The sequence below is a fragment of the Salmo salar genome, chromosome 15 (assembly GCF_965601325.2).
Source record: "Salmo salar chromosome 15, fSalSal1, whole genome shotgun sequence".
Taxonomy (NCBI): Eukaryota; Metazoa; Chordata; class Actinopteri; order Salmoniformes; family Salmonidae; genus Salmo; species Salmo salar.
Window position 1 is genome coordinate 32,535,108 of NC_138305.1, and position 20,327 is coordinate 32,555,434.

General features: G+C 43.6%; 1 protein-coding gene across 2 annotated transcripts; it reads left to right on the forward strand.

The window, feature by feature from the left end:
• The first annotated feature begins 1,781 nt into the window (after positions 1-1,781).
• apobb.1 (apolipoprotein Bb, tandem duplicate 1) lies at positions 1,782-18,979 on the forward strand. Of its 2 annotated transcripts, XM_014143936.3 has the most exons (29): positions 1,783-1,937; positions 2,803-2,844; positions 3,046-3,158; positions 3,400-3,545; positions 3,694-3,841; positions 4,276-4,428; positions 4,644-4,768; positions 4,867-4,952; positions 5,045-5,486; positions 5,574-5,688; positions 5,786-5,932; positions 6,031-6,242; positions 6,360-6,555; positions 6,676-6,855; positions 6,977-7,180; positions 8,024-8,191; positions 8,314-8,519; positions 8,607-8,789; positions 8,904-9,034; positions 9,148-9,358; positions 9,458-9,630; positions 9,800-9,963; positions 10,051-10,160; positions 10,270-10,643; positions 10,761-16,793; positions 16,915-17,026; positions 17,187-17,210; positions 17,362-17,548; positions 17,671-18,979. In XM_014143936.3, exons 1-29 carry the CDS (start codon positions 1,883-1,885, stop codon positions 18,121-18,123), a joined length of 10,893 nt encoding a protein of 3,630 aa, XP_013999411.3. In that variant the 5' UTR covers positions 1,783-1,882; the 3' UTR covers positions 18,124-18,979. The 2 variants fall into 2 exon arrangements, with proteins under 2 accessions (XP_013999412.3, XP_013999411.3); XM_014143937.3 differs by lacking the exon at positions 17,187-17,210 and having other exon boundaries at positions 1,782-1,937.
• Positions 18,980-20,327: the final 1,348 nt, after the last annotated feature.

The following is a 20,327-nucleotide window of genomic DNA, read 5'->3' on the forward strand; positions in this document are numbered from 1 at the left end:
AGCTCAAATAAGCAAAGAGAAACGACAGTCCATCATTGTTTTAAAAAATTAAGGTCAGTATATTCGGAAAACTTTGAACGTTTCTTCAAGTACAGTCGCAAAAACCATCAAGCACTATGACGAAACTGGCTCTCATGACGACCACCACAGGAAAGGAAGATCCAGAGTTACCTCTGCTGGCCTTCTAGGCAGAGTTGCAAAGAAAAAGCCATATCTCAGACTGGTCAATAAATAGAAACGATTAAGATGGGCAAAAGAACACAGACACTGGACAGAGGAACTCTGCCTATAAGGCCAGCATCCCGGAGTCGCCTCTTCAATGTTAACATTGAGACTGGTGTTTTGCAGGTACTATTTAATGAAGCTGCCAGTTGAAGACTTGTGACGCGTCTTTCTCAAACTAGACATTCTAATGTACTTGTCCTCTTGCTCAGTTGTGCACCGGGGCCTCCCACTCCTCTTTCGATTCTGGTTAGAGCCAGTTTGCACTGTTCTGTGACGAGAGTAGTACACAATGTTGTACGAGATCTTCAGTTTCTTGCATGGAATAGCCTTCATTTCTCAGAACAAGAATCAACGGACGTGTTTCAGAAGAAAGTACTTTTGAAGAAAGCCATTTTGAGCCTGTAATCAAACTCAAATGCCGATGCTCCAGATACTCAACTAGTCTAAAGAAGGCCAGTTGTATTGCTTCTTTAATCAGTACAACTATAAGGGCACAAGGTGAGACCCAGATGCAGACACGGGAGGCAGATGGTTTGAGTCTTGATATTTATTAAACAATCCAAAAGGGGTAGGCAAGAGAATGGTCGTGGACAGGCAAAAGGTCAAAACCAGTTCAGAGTCCAGGAGGTACAGAGTGGCAGGCAGGCTCGAGGTCAGGGCAGGCAGAATGGTCAGGCAGGCGGGTACAGAGTCCAGAAAACAGGCAAGGGTCAAAAACCAGGAGGACTAGCAAAAGAGAATATAAGCAGGAGTACAGGAAACCCGCTGGTTGACTTGAAAGGCATACAAGACAAACTGGCACAGAGAGACAGGAAACACAGGGATATATACACCATGGAAATAAGCAACACCTGGAGGGGGTGGAGACAATCACAAGACAGGTGAAACAGATCAGGGTGTGACAACAGTTTTCAGCAGTGCTAACATAATTGCAAAGGGTTTTCTAATGATCAATTAGCCTTTTAAAATGATAAACTTGGATTAGCTAACACAACGTGCCATTGGAACACAGGAGTGATGGTTGTTGACAATGGGCCTCTGTACGCCTATGTAGATATTCCATTAAAAATCAGCTGTTTCCAGCTACAATAGTCATTTACAACATTAACAATGTCTACACTGTATTTCTGATCAATTTTATGTTATTTTAATGGACAAAAAAATGTGCTTTTCTTTCAAAAACAAGGACATTTCTAAGTGACCCCAAACTTTTGAACGGTGGTGTATATAAAAAAGCACAGAATACAAAAAGATTGAATAAAAACAAGTTCAATGTGGCTATATACCAGTATGTACTTAAAAACATAGGTAGTATGTTGTGGAAATAAGTTGTGTCCGTGTGTGTGTGTTGAGGGGGGAACGAACAAAAGAAATGTCTTGTTAGTGTATCATATCTGCTTAAATCTATATGATTAACAAAATATATATGACTAATAGATCATGTTTACAGATGCTTGGAATCCATGAACAGCCACTCGCCTGTGTCCCTCCAAAGGGATGGGTGGGATGGACTTTGGAGCATGGACATCAGTACTGTCTGTGACTCCCACCAACCCCTCCCGTCTCTCGGGGTATAAAAACATTGTGCTGGGGTTAAGGAATCAGTCTCGACTGAGTACTCTCAAACCTTAAGGAAAAGAGCTTCAACGAACCCATCATGGGGGACGCAAAGCTCTGCCTTTTGCTACTTCTGAGCACCCTTGCCTTGGCCTGTAAGTACCTTTCTGACCTTTCCCTGCTTCTGGAAAACGTGGTTGTTTAACTGTCTATAGAAAAAGGTTTTTGTAACACTTATCATATGTTTTAATTTGGAGAGGTTTATAGTTTTCAACAGATGCCAAAATGATGTCAAATAAACCTATTTTGTATGAAAAGTTGTATGTATTGAAATGTTAATATATCACGTCACAAAGTAGAAGCATCTTACATTACCCTATATCAGGGGTAGGCACCTATATTCAGCCGCAGGACGTTTTTTGTCAGAGCGGATGGTCAGGAACACAGTTATAATAATTTGTACACTGCAAATTGACCACAACTAAGGCCAAAAAGATATTGTATTTGCAAAATAACAATACATTTTATATCTTGATTACATTGAGTTGATCACATACGTCTCTTTTTTTTATTTGTGGGAATACTTGGGAACAGATTTCCTAAATTTAACTCATTTTTCTCTGAATTCCTGTTGATTTTACAGGCTTTTATGACAAAACAACAACAATTTAACAACAAAAACTTTGGGGGGACAAAAGTAATCCCCGCTGTTGCCGCCCCCTGCCCAATATAAATCCCTTTCCAACTTTCCTCATCTTTCGCCCCTCTTCCCAATCCCAACATTTTACACCACACATTTAAGAAAGATGTATTACATTCTTTTACAGAAATGTGCATCAAATATTGTACATTTTAAAGGTTAAAGGTGTGGTAGCACCTTGGAATTGTCTGCCTTTAAAATGATCAGGTCAATATCTCGTTTAACATTTTTCATAGACTAATAAGCAAGACAGTCGCTAGTCACATTTTCAAATACATTGTATTTCAAAAGAAACGTACTTATGCATCTTTCCCTTAAAGATGCCCAAGACAATGCTGAAGAAGAAAATCCAACATGCTTACGTAAGTGAAAAATCACAAAGGCTTTGTTTTAGCTCTAACAGAAAGCAGGCTATTTATTGCCATCGGACGCACACCCAACAATTACTACCAAGATCAATAAAGAGTCCAATTCTATGTGTTAAGCAGTAGTAGATGAGCTTGTTTGGAATATAATTAACTATCTGTGTTAACTTTGCAATATATTTCTGTCCTCCACCCTAGTGGCAAAAAGGTATAAGAGCCTTCACAAATATGAATACCAATATGAAGCAGAGTCCCTGAATGCCATGAATGGAGCTTCCAGCCTCAGGAACGGACCAAAGGGCTCTTGCAAGGTAAGCCCATCAATATTACAGTAACATAAAAGTTATGCTGTGTACATACTGGTGACTCATAAAAAAACTGAATGTCATTGTTTGCAATGAGAGAACGACAGCAATTTCTAGCAAATTTGAACGCAAGCTAGCATGTTATAATTACAAAGGGTAGCCCACAAGTTCTCATGCTGTCATGCTGTCCGGTCTCCTATATTTGCAGAATTAGTAAACATTGTGACCTCTTTGTCTCCACCTACAGGTTGAGATTGAAGTTCCTCAGTCTTGCAGCTACATCCTGCGTACCACAGGCTGTAGCTTGAGTGAGGTTGTCAATATGGACGCAGAGGGCAACCCTGTGTTCGGACCTGCACCTGGATCTGATGCCTTCGCTGCTGCCATGGAGAAGTAAGCCCCCAAGGCTGTCACACATGCCCTAACCCAACCCTTGTCCCCAATATTTGTTAAAAATTCCTTGTCCTCTCTTCTATTAAGCACATTGTAATTTGGAGTTAACAACTGGTAACCAACCTTTCACCTCTCTCTCCCTGCTCAGACATCCTCTGAAGGTTGTGGTTGAGGGAGTGTACGATGTGAAACTGTACCCTGAGGAGGATGAGTCCATGACCATCCTGAACATCAAGAGAGGTATCGTCTCTGCCCTTGCAGTGCCCCTGCTGGAAGAGGAGAACAACAAGAAAATGGTATGTTGATCTTCTCAGAAAACACCCTAATCATAACTACACACTTTGTATTACAGTGTAGTTTCAGTGATATGAGCAAGTCATTTCTTATTGAGTACTTTATTACTCTAATGGGTACTTTATTACTAACAGTGTGTACCTTATTAATCCATATTATTCAATACAATTGGAAACTACCTGGTAGACAATGGTACATATTGGTGCTTGTTTTAGTGAATCCAAGAAACAAAAATGTAATTATTGTGTAATAAAGAAATAATAAATGAAAGTACTGTTGGCACGCCGACGTGATGCACTACAAGGTACAAGACTAGCCAAGAAAATTATGTTCATGGCTCTGCAGAGAGCAATATGTCCCATTCAGTTTTTCAGAAAACATAAATCAGTATTTATATTTATTTAAATATGACAAGGATCATTGACTTTCCCCTCAGCCCACCATCCACGGCATGTGCAAGACCAACTACATAGTCAACGCCATGGAGGACATCGCTACTGACATCACTCTCAACAGGGACTTGTCCAAATGTGACCACTTCATCCCCCAGAGGGACCACACCAGCCCCCTGGCCCTCATCTCTGGCATGGTAAGACTGCAAGAAAGTAGAAGTTGCTGGTTAGATCATGAAATAAACCCAAAATAATTTATTAATCCTAATTCACTTTTTAACTCCTTTACAAAAACCCTTCAAAGTAATTATCTTTCTCCGCTCCAGTAGCTGAAATGACAACTAATATTACTCCTTATTCACTTTTGAACTTTACAAAAAACCGTAAACAATAATAATTTCTCCTCCTACAGCACTATCCTCTTGCTCAGCTGATCAGAAGCTCCCAGACCTGCAACTACAAGTTTGACAATGACAAGAAGCACATGATCTCTGGTGCCTGCACTGAGAAGCACATCCTGGTGCCTTTCTCTCACAAGTGTGTAAAACATTATGCCTGTAATGTTTTATGAAATACGTACCTGCAATGTTAAGAGATGTTGCATAAGTCTTTATCATCTCTTTGGCTTTCCACAGGGGAGAGTATGGAGTTACCAACGTTGGCAAGCAGTTCCTGACTCTGCTGGAGGTTTCCACATACAATGAGAGAGTTTTTGACCACAGTAAGTATCCCTTACATTGCATTCTAATTATGAAGATGACTGAAAAAGGATTTCACCCACTCAGTGTCAAAACTGACTTTATCTTCTTGCAGATGTGGCCAACCTCAAGGGTCTGCCAATGGAGGCTGCTGAGGACAAGAGCGTTGTTCAGGACAAGGATGCTCCTCTGGCCGTCCTGAGGGAACTGGCCACTCTGTCCAACGGTGAGAAGAGAGCCCACCTCTTCCAGCAGCTTGTGAGCATGGTCCGTGGAATGAAGGCTGAGACCCTGAGCCCTGCTATCCCCGAGGCCCTGAAGGTGTCCGGACCCTTGACCTACCAGGTTCTGGCCCAGTGCGGTACCCCAGAGTGCAGCAGTGCCATCATGCAGATCCTCAGGACCTTTGACAACTCTGCCTTTGAGGTTGATGCCGTCGTGTTCGCTATGGGACTGGTCCCCAACCCCTCTGCCCTCCTGGTCAACGACATGCTGGCTATGGCACGGTACAAGCAGAGCAAGCCTATCCTGTATGCCCTGAGCAATGTTGTCAAGAGGTAAACAGACATTTTAAAGCAACATATTTTCTAAATGGAACTAAGCAGATGCAGACAATGAAATTCTGACAATGTGTTCCTCTTCAGATTCTACAAGGCCGAGGGCAAAGTGACCCCTGAGATCGAGGCTGTGGCTGAGTTTGCTGTTGCCCAGCTGGGTGACTGCACCGGTGACAAGGAGCAGAACTTCCTGGCCCTGAGGGTGAGTGTTCCATCGCTCCCCATAGCTTTTTCAGGTTTACTCACACAGCAACAATTTGAATCAGAATAATTCATGTTTGCTTCCTTCTGCTCCACAGGTTATTGGTAACATGGCTGCAGCCATGGGAGCCGCCAGTCCTGCCCTGAAGTCTGCTGTGATCCAGTGTGTAAATGAGCCCGGCGCTTCCCTGGAAGTCCAACAGGCTGCCATTCAGGCATTCAGACAGACCCCTGTCCCTGAGGAGGTAACTCACTCTTTTCCTATTAGCTTTAAAAAATGTATATGGAAACCATCAACTCTTCGTTCACTGCAGAACTGTTATACACATTCTCCTGTTTACAGGGCAGAGAGGTGCTCATGCAGGTTCTTTTGAGTGGTGCTAGCCCCCTGCAGAAGCGTGTTGCTGCCTACCTGGTGCTGATGAAGGACCCCCAGCCTGCTGAACTGGCTCAGCTGGCCGCCGCTCTGCCCATCGAAGAAGACCAGCAGGCCAAGAGCTTTGTCATCTCCCACCTGACTAATATACTGGCATCCACAGCAGCCGAGACCCAGGAGTACGTGAGAGATATCATCTGCAGTATTTACTGCCTCAGCTAACAGAAATATTCTGTTCGGTTGTTCCCTCCTCATCATAGGTTTGACCATGTAATAAATTATTCCTTCCATTAAAGGCTGAGACAGAAGATTCTTGATGCCCTGCAGGGAAATGAGGTTGGAACTGTCATGGATCCCACCAAGTTCTCCCGCAACTACATGATTGGATCTGTGCAAGGAAATATGCTCTTCGAGGGCACCAGCTATCTGCCCAAGGAAGTCATGCTGGAGATGACCCTGAAGGCCTTTGGCTACAGTGTTGACATGGTGGAGGTAAAAAATACAATATAAATTGTTTCCCTAAGCCTCTTATTGGGATGATGTTTTTTTTTTTACAGAATATACACTTCTTTTTCTATCAGTCTCATGGTGAACATTCTCTTTACTTGTAAGGTTGGCATGGAAGGCAAAGGACTTGAGCCAACTGTTGAGGCTTTGTTCGGAGAGAACGGATTCTTCCCTGACACAGTTCTAAAGACCGTCTACTTCGTTTCTGACAAGATGCCCCTGCAGGTCAATGAGGTCATGAAGAGGATGATGCCCGCTCTGAAGAAAGACAGAATGAAGAGACAGGTATTCAAAACCGTTCTTTCTCTTTCCTTACTGAACATTTTAATTTGTGCGATTTTGATGCTAATTATTTCATTGTAGCATAAGCTAACTGCTTCTTTCCTCGTAAAAAAATATTCTGTAGGCTTCCCAGAACATCATGAGAGAAATCGGCCGCAACCTCAACAAACTGGTCAGGGATCTGAGGACTCAGGAGTCCCCTGAGGCTATGGTTTACCTGAGACTGCTGGGAAATGAACTTGGATACCTGAAGACCAATGAGATGGAGAAGATGGCCTACTCTGCTGGTCTGATGATTGACAACGTACTCAAGATGTTCCCCACAGATGTATGTACAAGATACATAAAAGTGAAACTATCAATTCACATAGACATTAATGATAGTTTTTGAGTCTATAGGTTAATTAATCTGACAAGAATGACATTTAATGATCAAAAATGTAAACTACCCTAACCCTGAAATCTACAGTTGAAGTCGGAAGTTTACATACACTTTGGTTGGAGACATTAAAACTCGTTTTTCAACCACTCCACAACTTTCTTGTTAACAAACTTTAGTTTTGGCAAGTCGGTTAGGACATCTACTTTGTGCATGACACAAGTAATTTTTCTAACAATTGTTTACAGACAGATTATTTAACTTATAATTCACTGTATCACAATTCCAGTGGGTCAGAAGTTTACATACACTAAGTTGACCGTGCCTTTAAACTGCTTGTAAAATTCCAGAAAATGATGTCATGGCTTTAGAAGCTTCTGATAGGCTAATTGACATCATTTGAGTCAATTGGAGGTGTACCTGTGGATGTATTTCAAGGCCTACCTTCAAACTCAGTGCGTCTTTGCTTGACATCATGGGAAAATCAAAAGAAATCATCCAAGACCTCATAAAAAAAAATTGTAGACCTCCGCAAGTCTGGTTCATCCTTGGGACCAATTTTCAAACGCCTGAAGGTACCACGTTCATCTGTACAAACAATAGTACGCAAGTATAAACACCATGGGACCATGCAGCCGTCACACTGCTAAGGAATGAGACGCGTTCTGTCTCCTAGAAATTTTTGGGGAATTTTTATTCGGATTAAATGTCAGGAATTGTGAAAATCCGAGTTTAAATGTATTTGGCTAAGGTGTATGTCAACTTCTGACTTCAACTGTACGTGTTCCACAGCTTATGAAGGGACTGATGACCAACACTGACAATGAAGTCTTCGCCCATTACATCTTCATGGATAACGAATTCTTCCTGCCAACTGCCACTGGTGTGCCACTGAAGATTGCCCTGTCTGGTACCTTCACCCCTGGCATCAAGGGAGGACTACACATTACACCCGACATGGTAAACTTCTATATTTATTTTCACTGATCTGTTTTCTATTTGTAGTAACCCTAATACATGTGAAGTCCGTCAGTCTTTTTGCATATCTATATAATATACTTTGACTGATCCCTTTCCCACAGAGCGAGGTCTCCTTCATGCCCTCCGCTGGAATTGAGTTTGTGGCCCGGGTTGGTTCCCACATTCCTGAGTACCTTCTCTCTGGCCTGGAGATGCACACCAGCCTATACCACGAGAGTGGGCTCAGCGCTAAGATCGCCATGGCCGACAACCAGGTCAAGCTGACCATCCCTGCTCCTCAGGGTCCTGCCAAGCTCATCAGCATCACGTAAGTGTCAGAGTGTCATTCAGATAATACTTGATGACCAATATTTATCAGAGCCTAAACATTTCCTTTCCACGACCCCTATTATAGCAACAAGCTGTTCGAAGTGACTTCTGCTGGAGTGAAACCCATCCCGTCTCTGGTAGAGGACAGAATTGATGTGTCTGAGTGCACTCCATTCTTAGCTGGTATGAAGTACTGCACCACCCTTCAGTACTCTGATGCTAGCTCCCATGACACAGCACCCTATTTCCCCTTTACCGGAGATAGCAAGTAAGTACTAGTTCGATGCAAATACATTTTAACATATGCTCCATTTATGTTTTCCTATTTTCAGGTAGAAATTGATCTCAGCCATAACTTTTGGAAATTAAACATTTTCTATAGGCTTGCTGTGGAGCTCCACCCCACTGGTGAGGTCACTGAATACACGGCCACCATCGGCTACGAAATCGTCAGGGAGGGAGAAGAAGGTCGTCAGAAAGTTGACACTGTAAAGATGGTCCTGAAGGCAGAAGGTATAGCTAGCTCTAAGTTACAAAAGCCCTCTTTTAGAGTAACACAGTCCTTCCATTTCTACCGTACAACCTTTTCCTTGGTGACTAACTTATTCAGTTTATCCTGGACACAGGTGCTGACCCCACTGAGGCCACAGCCACTGTGAAGTACAACAGGAGGAAGAATGTCATCACCACCGACATCCAGATCCCTGACTTTGACTTAGAGGCTGGAATCAGACTGGGCGTTGTGGATGGCAACACCAAGGGCAAAGGAATACACTCCATCTCCATTGACCTCATCAACAAGAACATCCCTCAGCTGTCCCTGGTTGGCCGCGCTAAGTAAGCTGACAATGCTACCCCACAAAGTACTTCCCTGTTTTGGTTTCTTCTGTTTTCCCTTTCTTCCAAATTCCAACTGACTCATGGTTTTCTATGCAGAATTGAGGCCATGAAGGATGCTATGCTGCAGGTGCAGCTGCTTGTCCCTTCAATCAAGGCTGATGCCACAGTTACAGCCAACGTGAAGCGTGGTGAGGAACTGGAACTTGAGCTTGAGAGTGACATCAAGCTCCCAGAGACCACCTCAGTGCAAAAGATCACCCTAAAATATGGTATGCAGGCTTTCAATATCGACCAACCTTTGTACGATGAATTGTTTTGCTTCTTGATCAACTTTAACTTTACATTTCTGAGAGCTTTGCCAGGCTTTAAATGTCAAGTAATCATGGGAAAGTTATTAAAATGTAATTTAATTTACAATGAATTACTCCTACTTTGTAGATGACGAGAAGATTGTGGCTGAGGTCAAGTCTGACATGAATTCTGAGATCCAGAACATCCTACCTCATGCCGAGGCAATCCAGAAGACAGTCAGTGATGTTCTTGATCAGCAGGTGGGCCAGACCGACATGAAGGTCCGTCACATCCTCACCAAGTCCGTGGAGGTAATACTTAAACAAAAATACTTTAATCGTCTGATCAATATTTTGTCCTCTCTAAACTTAATATATGACTATATATTTATATTACAGGCAACCAACAACTACCTGGAGAAATATGCTGCTGATATCCCATACCTGCAGAACCTGAGAGTCCCTGGGATGCCAGAGATGACTCTGCCTGAGAAACTGTTCCTGAATGCGTAAGTTACATCAATCAACTTCCATAAGAATAATTTTCTATCAATACATTAACTGATTTTTTTTGGATTCCATGATTAATTCATGATTAAATATAATTTTCTTAAACAGCGAGGCCACAGCTGCTTACCACTTCAACAATGAGCATATCTTCATCGCCATTCCCCTCCCTCTTGGTGGAAAATCATCTGAGGAGCTGAACTTCCCAGCTGCACTGACCACACCACACCTGGCTCTGCCCCAACTTGGCTTGGACATTGCATCCATGGCGATCCCCATCCCTGAGCTTTTCATCCCAGAGACCCTTGATGTGTTTGTGCCCCTCTTTGGAAAAGCTCAGCTGTCCACAAAGGTGAAGAGCAACTTCTACAACTTGGAGGGCTCAGTGTCTGCTGGCAAAGATGCCGTTGAGACACCAAGCTATTCTGCCAAGTTTGATGTGACAGGCAGCTGCTCAATGGAACTCCTGTGCATCAAGATTGAAGGTAGTGTACCACCTCCAGACATTTTCTAATGCCTTTGTATTTAATTGAGAATTACACCATCTGGAACATGTTTAGTTGTGCAATAATCAATAATTGTTCCTTCTGTGTTGTAAATAGGATCTGGATTGCTTGCCACCACTCCTGCTGATTCCATCAAGGCCCATGTGAAGACCTCCGTGAGCCACAAGCTCATTGATGCCAGCATTAGCATAAGGGAAGTTGGCACTGTTACAGACAACAAGATCAATGTGAAATCCAGCAGCAAAATCGAAGCAACAAGCCCCATGGGTCTGAATGTAAATCTAGAGCACACCGGCCAAGTTGGCTTCAATACTGAAGTGTCAATACTGACTCCAACACTGAAGATCTCTGGTGATAGCAACTTGGAGGGAACAGTCAAAGCAGGACCTGTCTATGGCACCACAATCACCACCCAGTCTTTTACCATCTTCCCATTCAGACCAGAGGCAGTGATTGAATCTTCCCTGATAATTGATTCAACAATTCTTAAGGCCCAGAACACCATTGCTGCATCCTTTGCCAATGGCGAGCTGTCTGTTGTATCTAACACGAATGCATTCGAAGACATCCTGACCCATGCTGCTGAACTTGTGTTCAAGGATAACATGCTGTCCCTGAAATGTGACACCAATGCCCTTGGCATGAATATCCACAACCAGGTTGATGGTTCTGTTGGCTCTGGAGCAGTCACAATCAAGATGGAGACCAACACTGAATACTCAACGAATCGCATATACTCTCTTCTCACTGCCTCCCTGGATGTCAATGGCCTGGCTGTAAACAGTGATGCCACTGTAAAGCTGCTTGAGAACAAAGCTGCACACAAAGCTACCCTGACAATGAACAAGGATGGCCTGGCCACAAGCGGAACAACCACCCTGCAGGGCCCGTTCACCATGGAGAACACCTTCAACGGTGGAATTGATTCCTCCAAGGCTACTCTGTCCATTGAGACCAAGAGTGCATTGAATGACATGAAGGTTGAGAATGCCAACGCACTGACCATCACTCTCTTCACCCTTGCCTTCACCTCAAAGGCTGAGGCCATTGTCAGCGAGAGCACTTCCTATACACATGACATCACCATTGACCTTCAGGACTACACTGCCTCTGTAAATGTGAACAATGACCTGAAACTGCTGGAAGCCAACCTAGTCAACAAGGCTCAGCTAAAGGCAGTGGTCTACAAAATTGACTTTACTGGAAGCCTAAAGGCAGCCTATGGTGAGGAAGAGCTCAAACACACCTATGAGATCAACTATGCAGACTTGACCGCTAATGCTAAGTGCAGCACTACTGGAAAGCTCCTTGGTGCTCACATGAGCCACAACACTGAGCTTGAAATTGTTGGCCTTGCTGCAAGGATTCAAAATGATGCCCGCTTCAACTCCCAGCCTTTCCGCTTCGACAACACCATCCGTGCCAGCATTATTCCTTTTGACTTCAATCTTGACGCCATCTTCAATGCTGATGGTGACCTGACCTTGTATGGCAAGCAGAGTGCTCAGCTCTATGGAAAGTTCCTTCTTAAAGCACAGCCCCTGGCTTTTGCCAGCTCTCATGAATGCAGAGCCTCCATAACTCAGCAGCTGGACAATGGCTTCTCCCTGGAGACCACACTGGACAACAAGATGGACACACTTTTGACTCCCCAGGAGCAGAAAGCCACACTCGGGGTGAAGTCCAAGGTGAACAACCATGCTCTCAATCAGGAAGTGAGTGCCTACAACAATGCTGAAAGGCTTGGACTGGAGCTGTCTGCAACCCTCCTCACCGGCCTCCTGAACACAGCTGCCAGTGAAGAGCAGGAATTCACAATTTCTGGTTTCCTGAAATATGATAAGAACACTGACAGTCACTTGATTAACCTGCCCTTCCTTGAAAGTTTGCCTGCAATCCTGGAAAACATCAAGATCACTATTGTGAGCATGGCAGAGAAACTGCAGAATTACATTAACAGTGAAGAGGTCAAGGCTAAGCTTGAGGCACTGCCCCAGCATGTGAGTGACTTTGTTACCAAACTGAATCTTGAAGGCAAGGCTGTCCAGCTCAAACAGGACCTGATTACCCTCACCCAGGTGTATGCCGTCTCTCTGGAAGACCTAGAGGCCTTTCTGGTGAACCTCAAGACAGCTTTTGAAAACCTGCTGATTGATCTGTCATCCCGCATTCAGGGAATTGTTGATGTTACCAAGGATATGATTGCGAGTGGCAGCCTATCTGAAACTGTCATCCAGAGGCTCAACCAGGAGCTGAATGCCATCAACAAGGAGTATGAATTAACTACAATTATCATAGCTGTCATTGATGCCATTGAAGAGCTGATCAAGCAGATAGACATGCAGAAACTGAAGGACAGCAGCATTGCACTCCTGCACGACATTGATGCACAGTTTGAAATCAAGGCTAAGCTTGAAAACGCAGTGAGTGAATTGAAGCAGTTCATTGAGAACTTTGACAGAACCCAATTTGTTGAGGATCTGAGGAACTGCATTACCTCCCTCAACTTGGAAGCTTATGTTGAGCAGCTGATAGATCAGTTTCAGCAAGATTGGCAAAGATTCAGCAAGGCTATTGAGCCTGTCAAGGAAGTGATTCAGGATTTCGACATCTTTGGTAAGTTGAATGCTTTCCATGCCAAGTTGACAGAACTGATTGTCAAATATGATGTTGACAAGAAGGTTGAAGCAGTCCTGGAGAAGGTTGTGGACCTCATTAAGCAGTTAAAAATTGGTGAAACAATTCAGGTCCTTGTTAACAAGCTGAAGGCCATCGATATCCCAGGGAAGGTAATGCAGATGCTGGAAGAAGCCATCAACTACTTGAAAGCTACTGAGATCAAACAGGTGATTGACCAGCTGAACAAGTATCTTGACTCTGTTATCCAGAAGCTGAAGTCATTTGATTACAATGCCTATGTGGATGAAGTCAACAAGATTATTGCTGAATACACCGCTCATGTAAACGAGCTGATCAAGGCACTTGAGATCCCACAGAAACTTCAGGCTTCAAGAGAGTTTGTCAACTTTGTTGTGTCATCTGCACTTAACTTCATTGAACATCTGAGGGAAATCAAGGTTGCAGACATGATCAAAACAGTGAAGGACATAGCTGACCATGCCATCCTTAATGACGTTAAGGCAATTTCTGACAGCCTGAAGCAGAGAATTACCAATATGGACCTCAGACATTATATCATCTCATTCCTGCAGCAGCTGAGCGAACACTACACCATGGTCACCACCATCATCAATGAGGTGTTCGGCAATGTGTTTGAGGTGATCCAGAAGTATGCTGGTGAACAACAAATTGTCAGTGAGGTCAAGCAGATCATTGAGGGAGTAATTACTGGACTGAAGACAGCTGAGCTGGACTTCCCTTCATTCACCATCCCTCTCACAGACCTGGCCATGCCCTCCATGAAGATCAGCCTGGAGAAGATTCAGGAGATTGAAATTCCAACACAGCTGGATATCCCTGAGTTCACTATCCTGGGTTTCCACACAGTGCCAGCCACCACCATTTCCTTTGATGATATCAAGCAGAAGGTCACAGAGCTCATCGACTTCATTGTCAACTTTGAGATCCAGATGCTTGATTTGGATGCTTTCTTTGGAGACCTGACCATGAGCTACCTGCCAACCCTACCTGACATTACTCTCCCAGAGATCACATTCCCAGAGTTCTCCTTCCCTGCCCTCCCTAAGGTGGCCACAGAAAAGCTCCTAGAGATTACAACTCTCCAGATCCCTGAGATCAAGCTCCCTGCCATTCCCAGTGAGATCAGTGTCCCTTGCTTTGGCAAGCTCTATGGTAAGATCAGTGTCATCACCCCAGTCTACAGCATCAGGAGCTCTGCTGAGCTCTGGAACAACACTGAAAATGAGATGACTCCTCAGTTCACTGCTTTCTTGGCCACCCAGGCCACATCACCCAGTATTGAGATCCTCAATTTCAACCTGAACTCCAGTGTTCGTGTTGCCATCCCCAAAATGAGACGCATGATTGTTGCAGAGACCTTTAAGTTCATTCACAATGCACTTGCAGTTGAACATCAGGCATCGGTGATCATCTACGGATTCTCATCCCAGGCCTCAGCTAAGACTACAGTCAAGGCAACCACTGCACACTACACGACTGACATTGTCAATAATGCCTTCTTTGCTATGGAGGGTGGAATATCTGCCTCTGTGGACACCACCTACAGCCACCAGATCAATATCCCAATCCTTCGCTTCACCAATGGAGCCTTTGTGACCCAAAAGGCTGTTGCCCGCCTGGAGGACACAACAATCACTCTGACCGTTGGAAATGATGGTGCTATGATGTTCAACTTTCACGAGGTCACACACAAGTGTGACCTTCACTTCGCCATCAGTCCCAGCACTGCTAAGCTGAAAATCTCCGCTGAAACTGACACTGTCCCTCTGAAGATGAAGCAGACCATAAACGCTGATGCAGTCATGTACAGTCACATCGCATTTGATGCCCGGTTTGAAGCAGAAGGCCCAGAGATCAAGAACAGCCTTCTGGTGGCATCTGGAAATGCTAACTATGGATATTTGAAAATTGAACTGAAGGCAAACCATGACACAGAGCTTGTTGGAGATCTCAGTGGAATCCTGTCCAACTCACTCAACATTGTGATAGATCCAATTGAGGTTGTCTTTGACTTCCAGAACAAGGGAAACACCAAGCTCCGCTTCAACGAGGCACTGGTGGCCAAGATTGATCTCCAGAACGACTACTTTGCCATCATCAAGCCTGAAACTCAACAGATCAACACTGTGGCTCTTGCCCGTTTCAACCAGTACAAATACTCCTACAACTTCACAGTTGACAACAACGAAAAGGAGGCTGGTATATTTGCTACTGTCAACAGTGAGGCTAATCTTGAATTCTTGACAACCCCTATCAGCATCCCTGAGATTAAGCTATCCTTCCTTAAAATGCGCATCCCAGCCATCAATGATCTGAACCTGTATGAGCATACTGGCTTGAAGAACATCTTGACCACCACAGAGCAGTCTCTTGATGTTGATTCCAAGATCCTGTACCAGAAGAGTCAGTTTCACTCTCTGGGCAACCTGATCGCCGAACTCTCCCTGAAGTCACCCATCTTCAATCTGAATGCCAATGCCGGACTTTACACTGAGGACGACCTTGTGTTCCGCCTGGGAGCTACCACAGCCTCCATTTTTGAGGCTCTTAAATCCAAGCTTGATGGCACCAGCAGCCTGACCACGAAAAGAGGACTTAAGCTGGCCACATCCCTGTCTCTGGAGAATCCCCACATTGAGGGAAACCATGACAGCACAATCAGCCTGAACACTGACAGACTGGAAGCTGCGGTGTCTGTGGCTACCATTGCAAAGATTACCCTGCCCATCTTCAACCTGGAAGCCAACCAGCAACTTGTTGCAGACACCAAGACCAAGCCAAATGCTGCCTCTACATTGAAGCTGAAAGGTGATTTCAACCTGCCCCTTATCAAAGCAATTGGCAAGGCAGAGGCTGACCACAGCCTGAAGCTAGAGGGAACCCTTGAGTACATCTCTGTGGAGTCATCCATCAAGGGCAACATTGATGGCACAATCCTGGAATACAATGCTGTTTTGGGAGCTCTGGACAATGAAGCTAACATCTACCTGAATGCTGATGGCCTACGCTCCACCTCAAAGATCATTGCCAATGCCAAACTCGGCAACGGTGAAACAACTATCCTGGAGATGGATGTGGACAAGAACCTGGCTGTTGAGGCATCTGTGAGCCGTGTGTATGCAGTGCTGAAATTTGTGAGCAACAACGAGGCCAATGTGCTTACCTTCAACACCAATGGAAAGCATATAGCCCAGGCTACTATTGACTTTTCACCATTAACATCACTGACTGCTGATGTTGAGATTGACATGTCTCAGCCAAGCAACGTGGGTGACATTTCCCTCTTTGAGAAGACTGCTGTCGAGATGACAGGTACCAAGCAGAAAATCTCTACCACTGCCAAGATTGACACTCCTGTGTACACCACAGATATGGCAGCTGAGTTGGAGGGTGACTCCCCTGTTTTCAAAGCCACACTCAAGTCATCTGCTACCTCTGCCATTGTTCTCCTGGATTATGACATGGATGGTAAATTTCTTTGAAATTGGCATTATTTTAAAGTAATAGATGAAAAACGAATCATATTGTCACTGATCTTTTACTGTAAATTGTTATTCAAATGATTTGTAACTCTAACTACTTTCAAAAGCTTCCATCAAAGCAAATGTTGATAATGAAGCCCTGGGCTTGACTGGCAAGATTATCCTGACCCATGCTGACCTGACCATGGACATTCAGAATGTGATTACCCACTCTATGAGGTAATACTTTCTTTTTAATTAACAGACCCCTTCTCAATGTATAATACCCATTGGGACATTATTTAGTCTCACAATGTTAATCATATTAACAGACATGTAGATTTGAAGATATTTCAATATCAGTTAACACAGTTGGTTTTATTTGATTTGTGAATACCAGGAAGAAACGCCAAGATGAGGGAAGGTAAATATTGTAAAAAGTATCTTAACTTCATTATCTCAATGTCTGAAATAAATCAAGGGCTGAGCTTTACTATTATAAATACCTTAACCACACAAGTATAAATTAAGATGATAACTGATTATGCTTATCATGTTTTTCTTCAACTTCTTAGTGTCTCCCGTCACACCCTGAATGTGGACATCACCAGCCCAACCTTCACTGATGTGAACTTCCGCTATGCTGCCCGCAGAGATGGAGTCAGTGCTTCCATCTCTACTCCATCCACTGGGTTATTGGGTCTTGAACTCCAGGGCAGGATCCCATCTCAGCTGAGCGCTAGACTCTACAGCCGTTATGCTGTGAGTGTCTTTCATATCTTAAAATATTTATTGTGCGCCTATTTACACGTCAGATACGTCACCCTATTGCTAAAGTATTTTGAAATTGTTATTTACTCTTATGTTTCTCCTATATCCAACAGTCTGCCCCAGAGGATGATGTTGACATCTTGGTCATCAGAGTTACTACCAAGGACGCCGGTAATCTAAAACTACAGGTTGCTGACAACAAGGAGGTCCTCCACGACATGTTCCTGGGCCTGAAGGAGAGACTCCCTGCCATCACATCCACCCTGAACAGCTTTGCAGACAAGTACGGGATCTTCATGCACCTCATCACTTCAGGCAAACACATTGAGGAAGCCTTCGATGCTGTCGGCCAGCATGTTTTCGTGCTGTCAATCTACTTCTGGGACACCGTCCAGTTCTTCCTGGATGGTGCCACTAAGTTCCTGAAGGAAACCCAGTTGAAGCTGCATGACTATGAGGAGATAACCACCCTGCCTGTGCTCCTCAAACAGCTGACCAGCGCCATTGCCTCCATTCTTGAGCAGGCCATCCAGATGATCATTGGAAACTTGGAGTCATGGAGATGAGCATGTCTGTGGTGAACCAGCTCAATCTCACCATCACTGGTCTTCTGCAGCAGGCTTCTGATGAGGCTTTCGTGAAAGTTAGTGGAAGGCTTGAGAACAACCTTCCCTTTCCCTTCCACCAGTGAGATACCCACAGACTAAACCCTGAGTGTATTAAACACTACCATCTGTTAAACACATATGCTCGCTTGGGAGGGAAAAAATTGACACTTAGCTCAATAAGTGTTTCAGCATGTATTTATAGCAGTCAAGTTAACATGTACAACTTGATAAAAATATGTTTTATTATTTTGTGTAAATGACTACTGATGAACCAACATGGAAATGCAATACTTTGTTGTGTTCCACTTCCCTTGTCTTTACTATTCAAGATGTAAAGAGAGAAGTGTATCAATAAAGTCTATTATAAACTGGGTGGTTCGAGCCCTGAATGCTGATTGGCTGACGAGTATGACAAAACATTTATTTGAACTGCTCTAATTACATTGGTAACCAGTTTATAATAGCAATAAGGCACTTCTGGGGTTTGTGGTATATGGCCAATATATCCAGGCACTCTGCGTTGCATCGTGTTTAAGAACAGCCCTTAGCCGTGGTATATTGGCCATATACCACACCCCCCCTTATTGCTTAATTATACCATACAGCATTAATAATTTTTAAGCATGGGGTAAAACATTACAAACCTCACTTTGTGGTATTTGTATATTTTAGGCTTTCAAGCATGTGTTTAAACGCAGATGTTGCTCATGATGTTTGATTGCATTGACACACATTAGCTATATGTGGTCACTGTTTGTTTGTGTATGCTCTGTTGAAGGTCTTGAAAGCTAATTAAATGAAATTTGTGCATTGATTCTGAGACTTTATTCCATTATTATGTACACTACCATTCAAAAGTTTGGTCACTTAGAAATGTCCTTGTTTTTGAAAGAAAAGCTACTTTTTTTGTCTAATATAAAATCAAATTGATCAGAAATACAGTGTACACATTGTTAATGTTGTAAATGACTATTGTAGCTGGAAACGGCAGATTTGTATGGAATATCTACAGTTGAACTCAAAAGTTTACATACACTTAGGTTGGAGTCATTAAAACTCATTTTTCAACAACTCCACAAATTTCTTGTTAACAAACTATAGTTTTGGTAAGTTGGTTTGCACTTTGCATGACAAGTAATTTTTTCGAACAATTGGTTTATAGACAGATTATTTCACTTATAATTCACTGTATCACAATTCCAGTGGATCAGAAGTTTACATACACTAAAGTGACTGTGCCTTTAAACAGCTTGGAAAAATCCAGAAAATTATGTCATGGCATTAGAAGCTTCAGATAGGCTAATTGACATAATTTGAGTCAATTGTAGGGGTACCTGTGAATCTATTACAAGGCACACCTTCAAACTCAGTGCCTCTTTGCTTGACATCATGGGAAAATCAAAAGAAATCAGCCAAGCCCTCAGAAAAATGGTAGACCTCCACAAGTCTGGTTCCTCCTTGGGAGCAATTTTCAAACGCTTGAAGGTACCATGTTCATCTGTACAAACAATAGTACGCAAGTATAAACACCATGGGACCACGCAGCCGTCATACCGCTCAGGAAGGAGACCCGTTCTGTCTCCTAGAGATAAACGTACTTTGGTGCGAAAAGTGCAAATCAATCCCAGAACAACAGCAAAGGACCTTGTGAAGATGCTGGAGGAAACAGGTACAAACGTATCTAAATCCACAGTAAAACGAGTCCTATATCAAGATAACCTGAAAGGCCGCTCAGCAAGGAAGAAGCCACTGCTCCAAAACCGCCATCAAAAAGCCAGACTATGGTTTGCAACTGCACATGGGGACAAAGATTGTACTTTTTGGAGAAATGTCCTCTGGTCTGATGAAACAAAAATAGAACTGTTTGGCCATAATGACCTTCGTTATGTTTGGAGGAAATAGGGTGAGGCTTGCAAGCCAAAGAACACCATCCCAACCATGAAGCACGGGGGTGGCAGCATCATGTTCTGGTGGTGCTTTGCTGCAGGAGGGACTGGTGCACTTCACAAAATAGATGGCATCATGAGGTAGGAAAATTATGTGCATATATCGAAGCAACATCTCAAGACATCAGTCAGGAAGTTAAAGCTTGGTCTTCCAAATGGACAATGACCCCAAGCATACTGCCAAAGTTGTGGCAGGATGGCTTAAGGACAACAAAG

Bases quoted from the DNA above. Each gene is read 5' to 3' on its own strand.
- apobb.1 (XM_014143936.3), top strand. From the start codon at position 1,883: ATGGGGGACGCAAAGCTCTGCCTTTTGCTACTTCTGAGCACCCTTGCC. The intron at 3,159-3,399 runs GTAAGCCCATCA...CTCCACCTACAG, and splicing joins GACCAAAGGGCTCTTGCAAG to GTTGAGATTGAAGTTCCTCA. The intron at 17,549-17,670 runs GTGAGTGTCTTT...TATATCCAACAG, and splicing joins GACTCTACAGCCGTTATGCT to TCTGCCCCAGAGGATGATGT.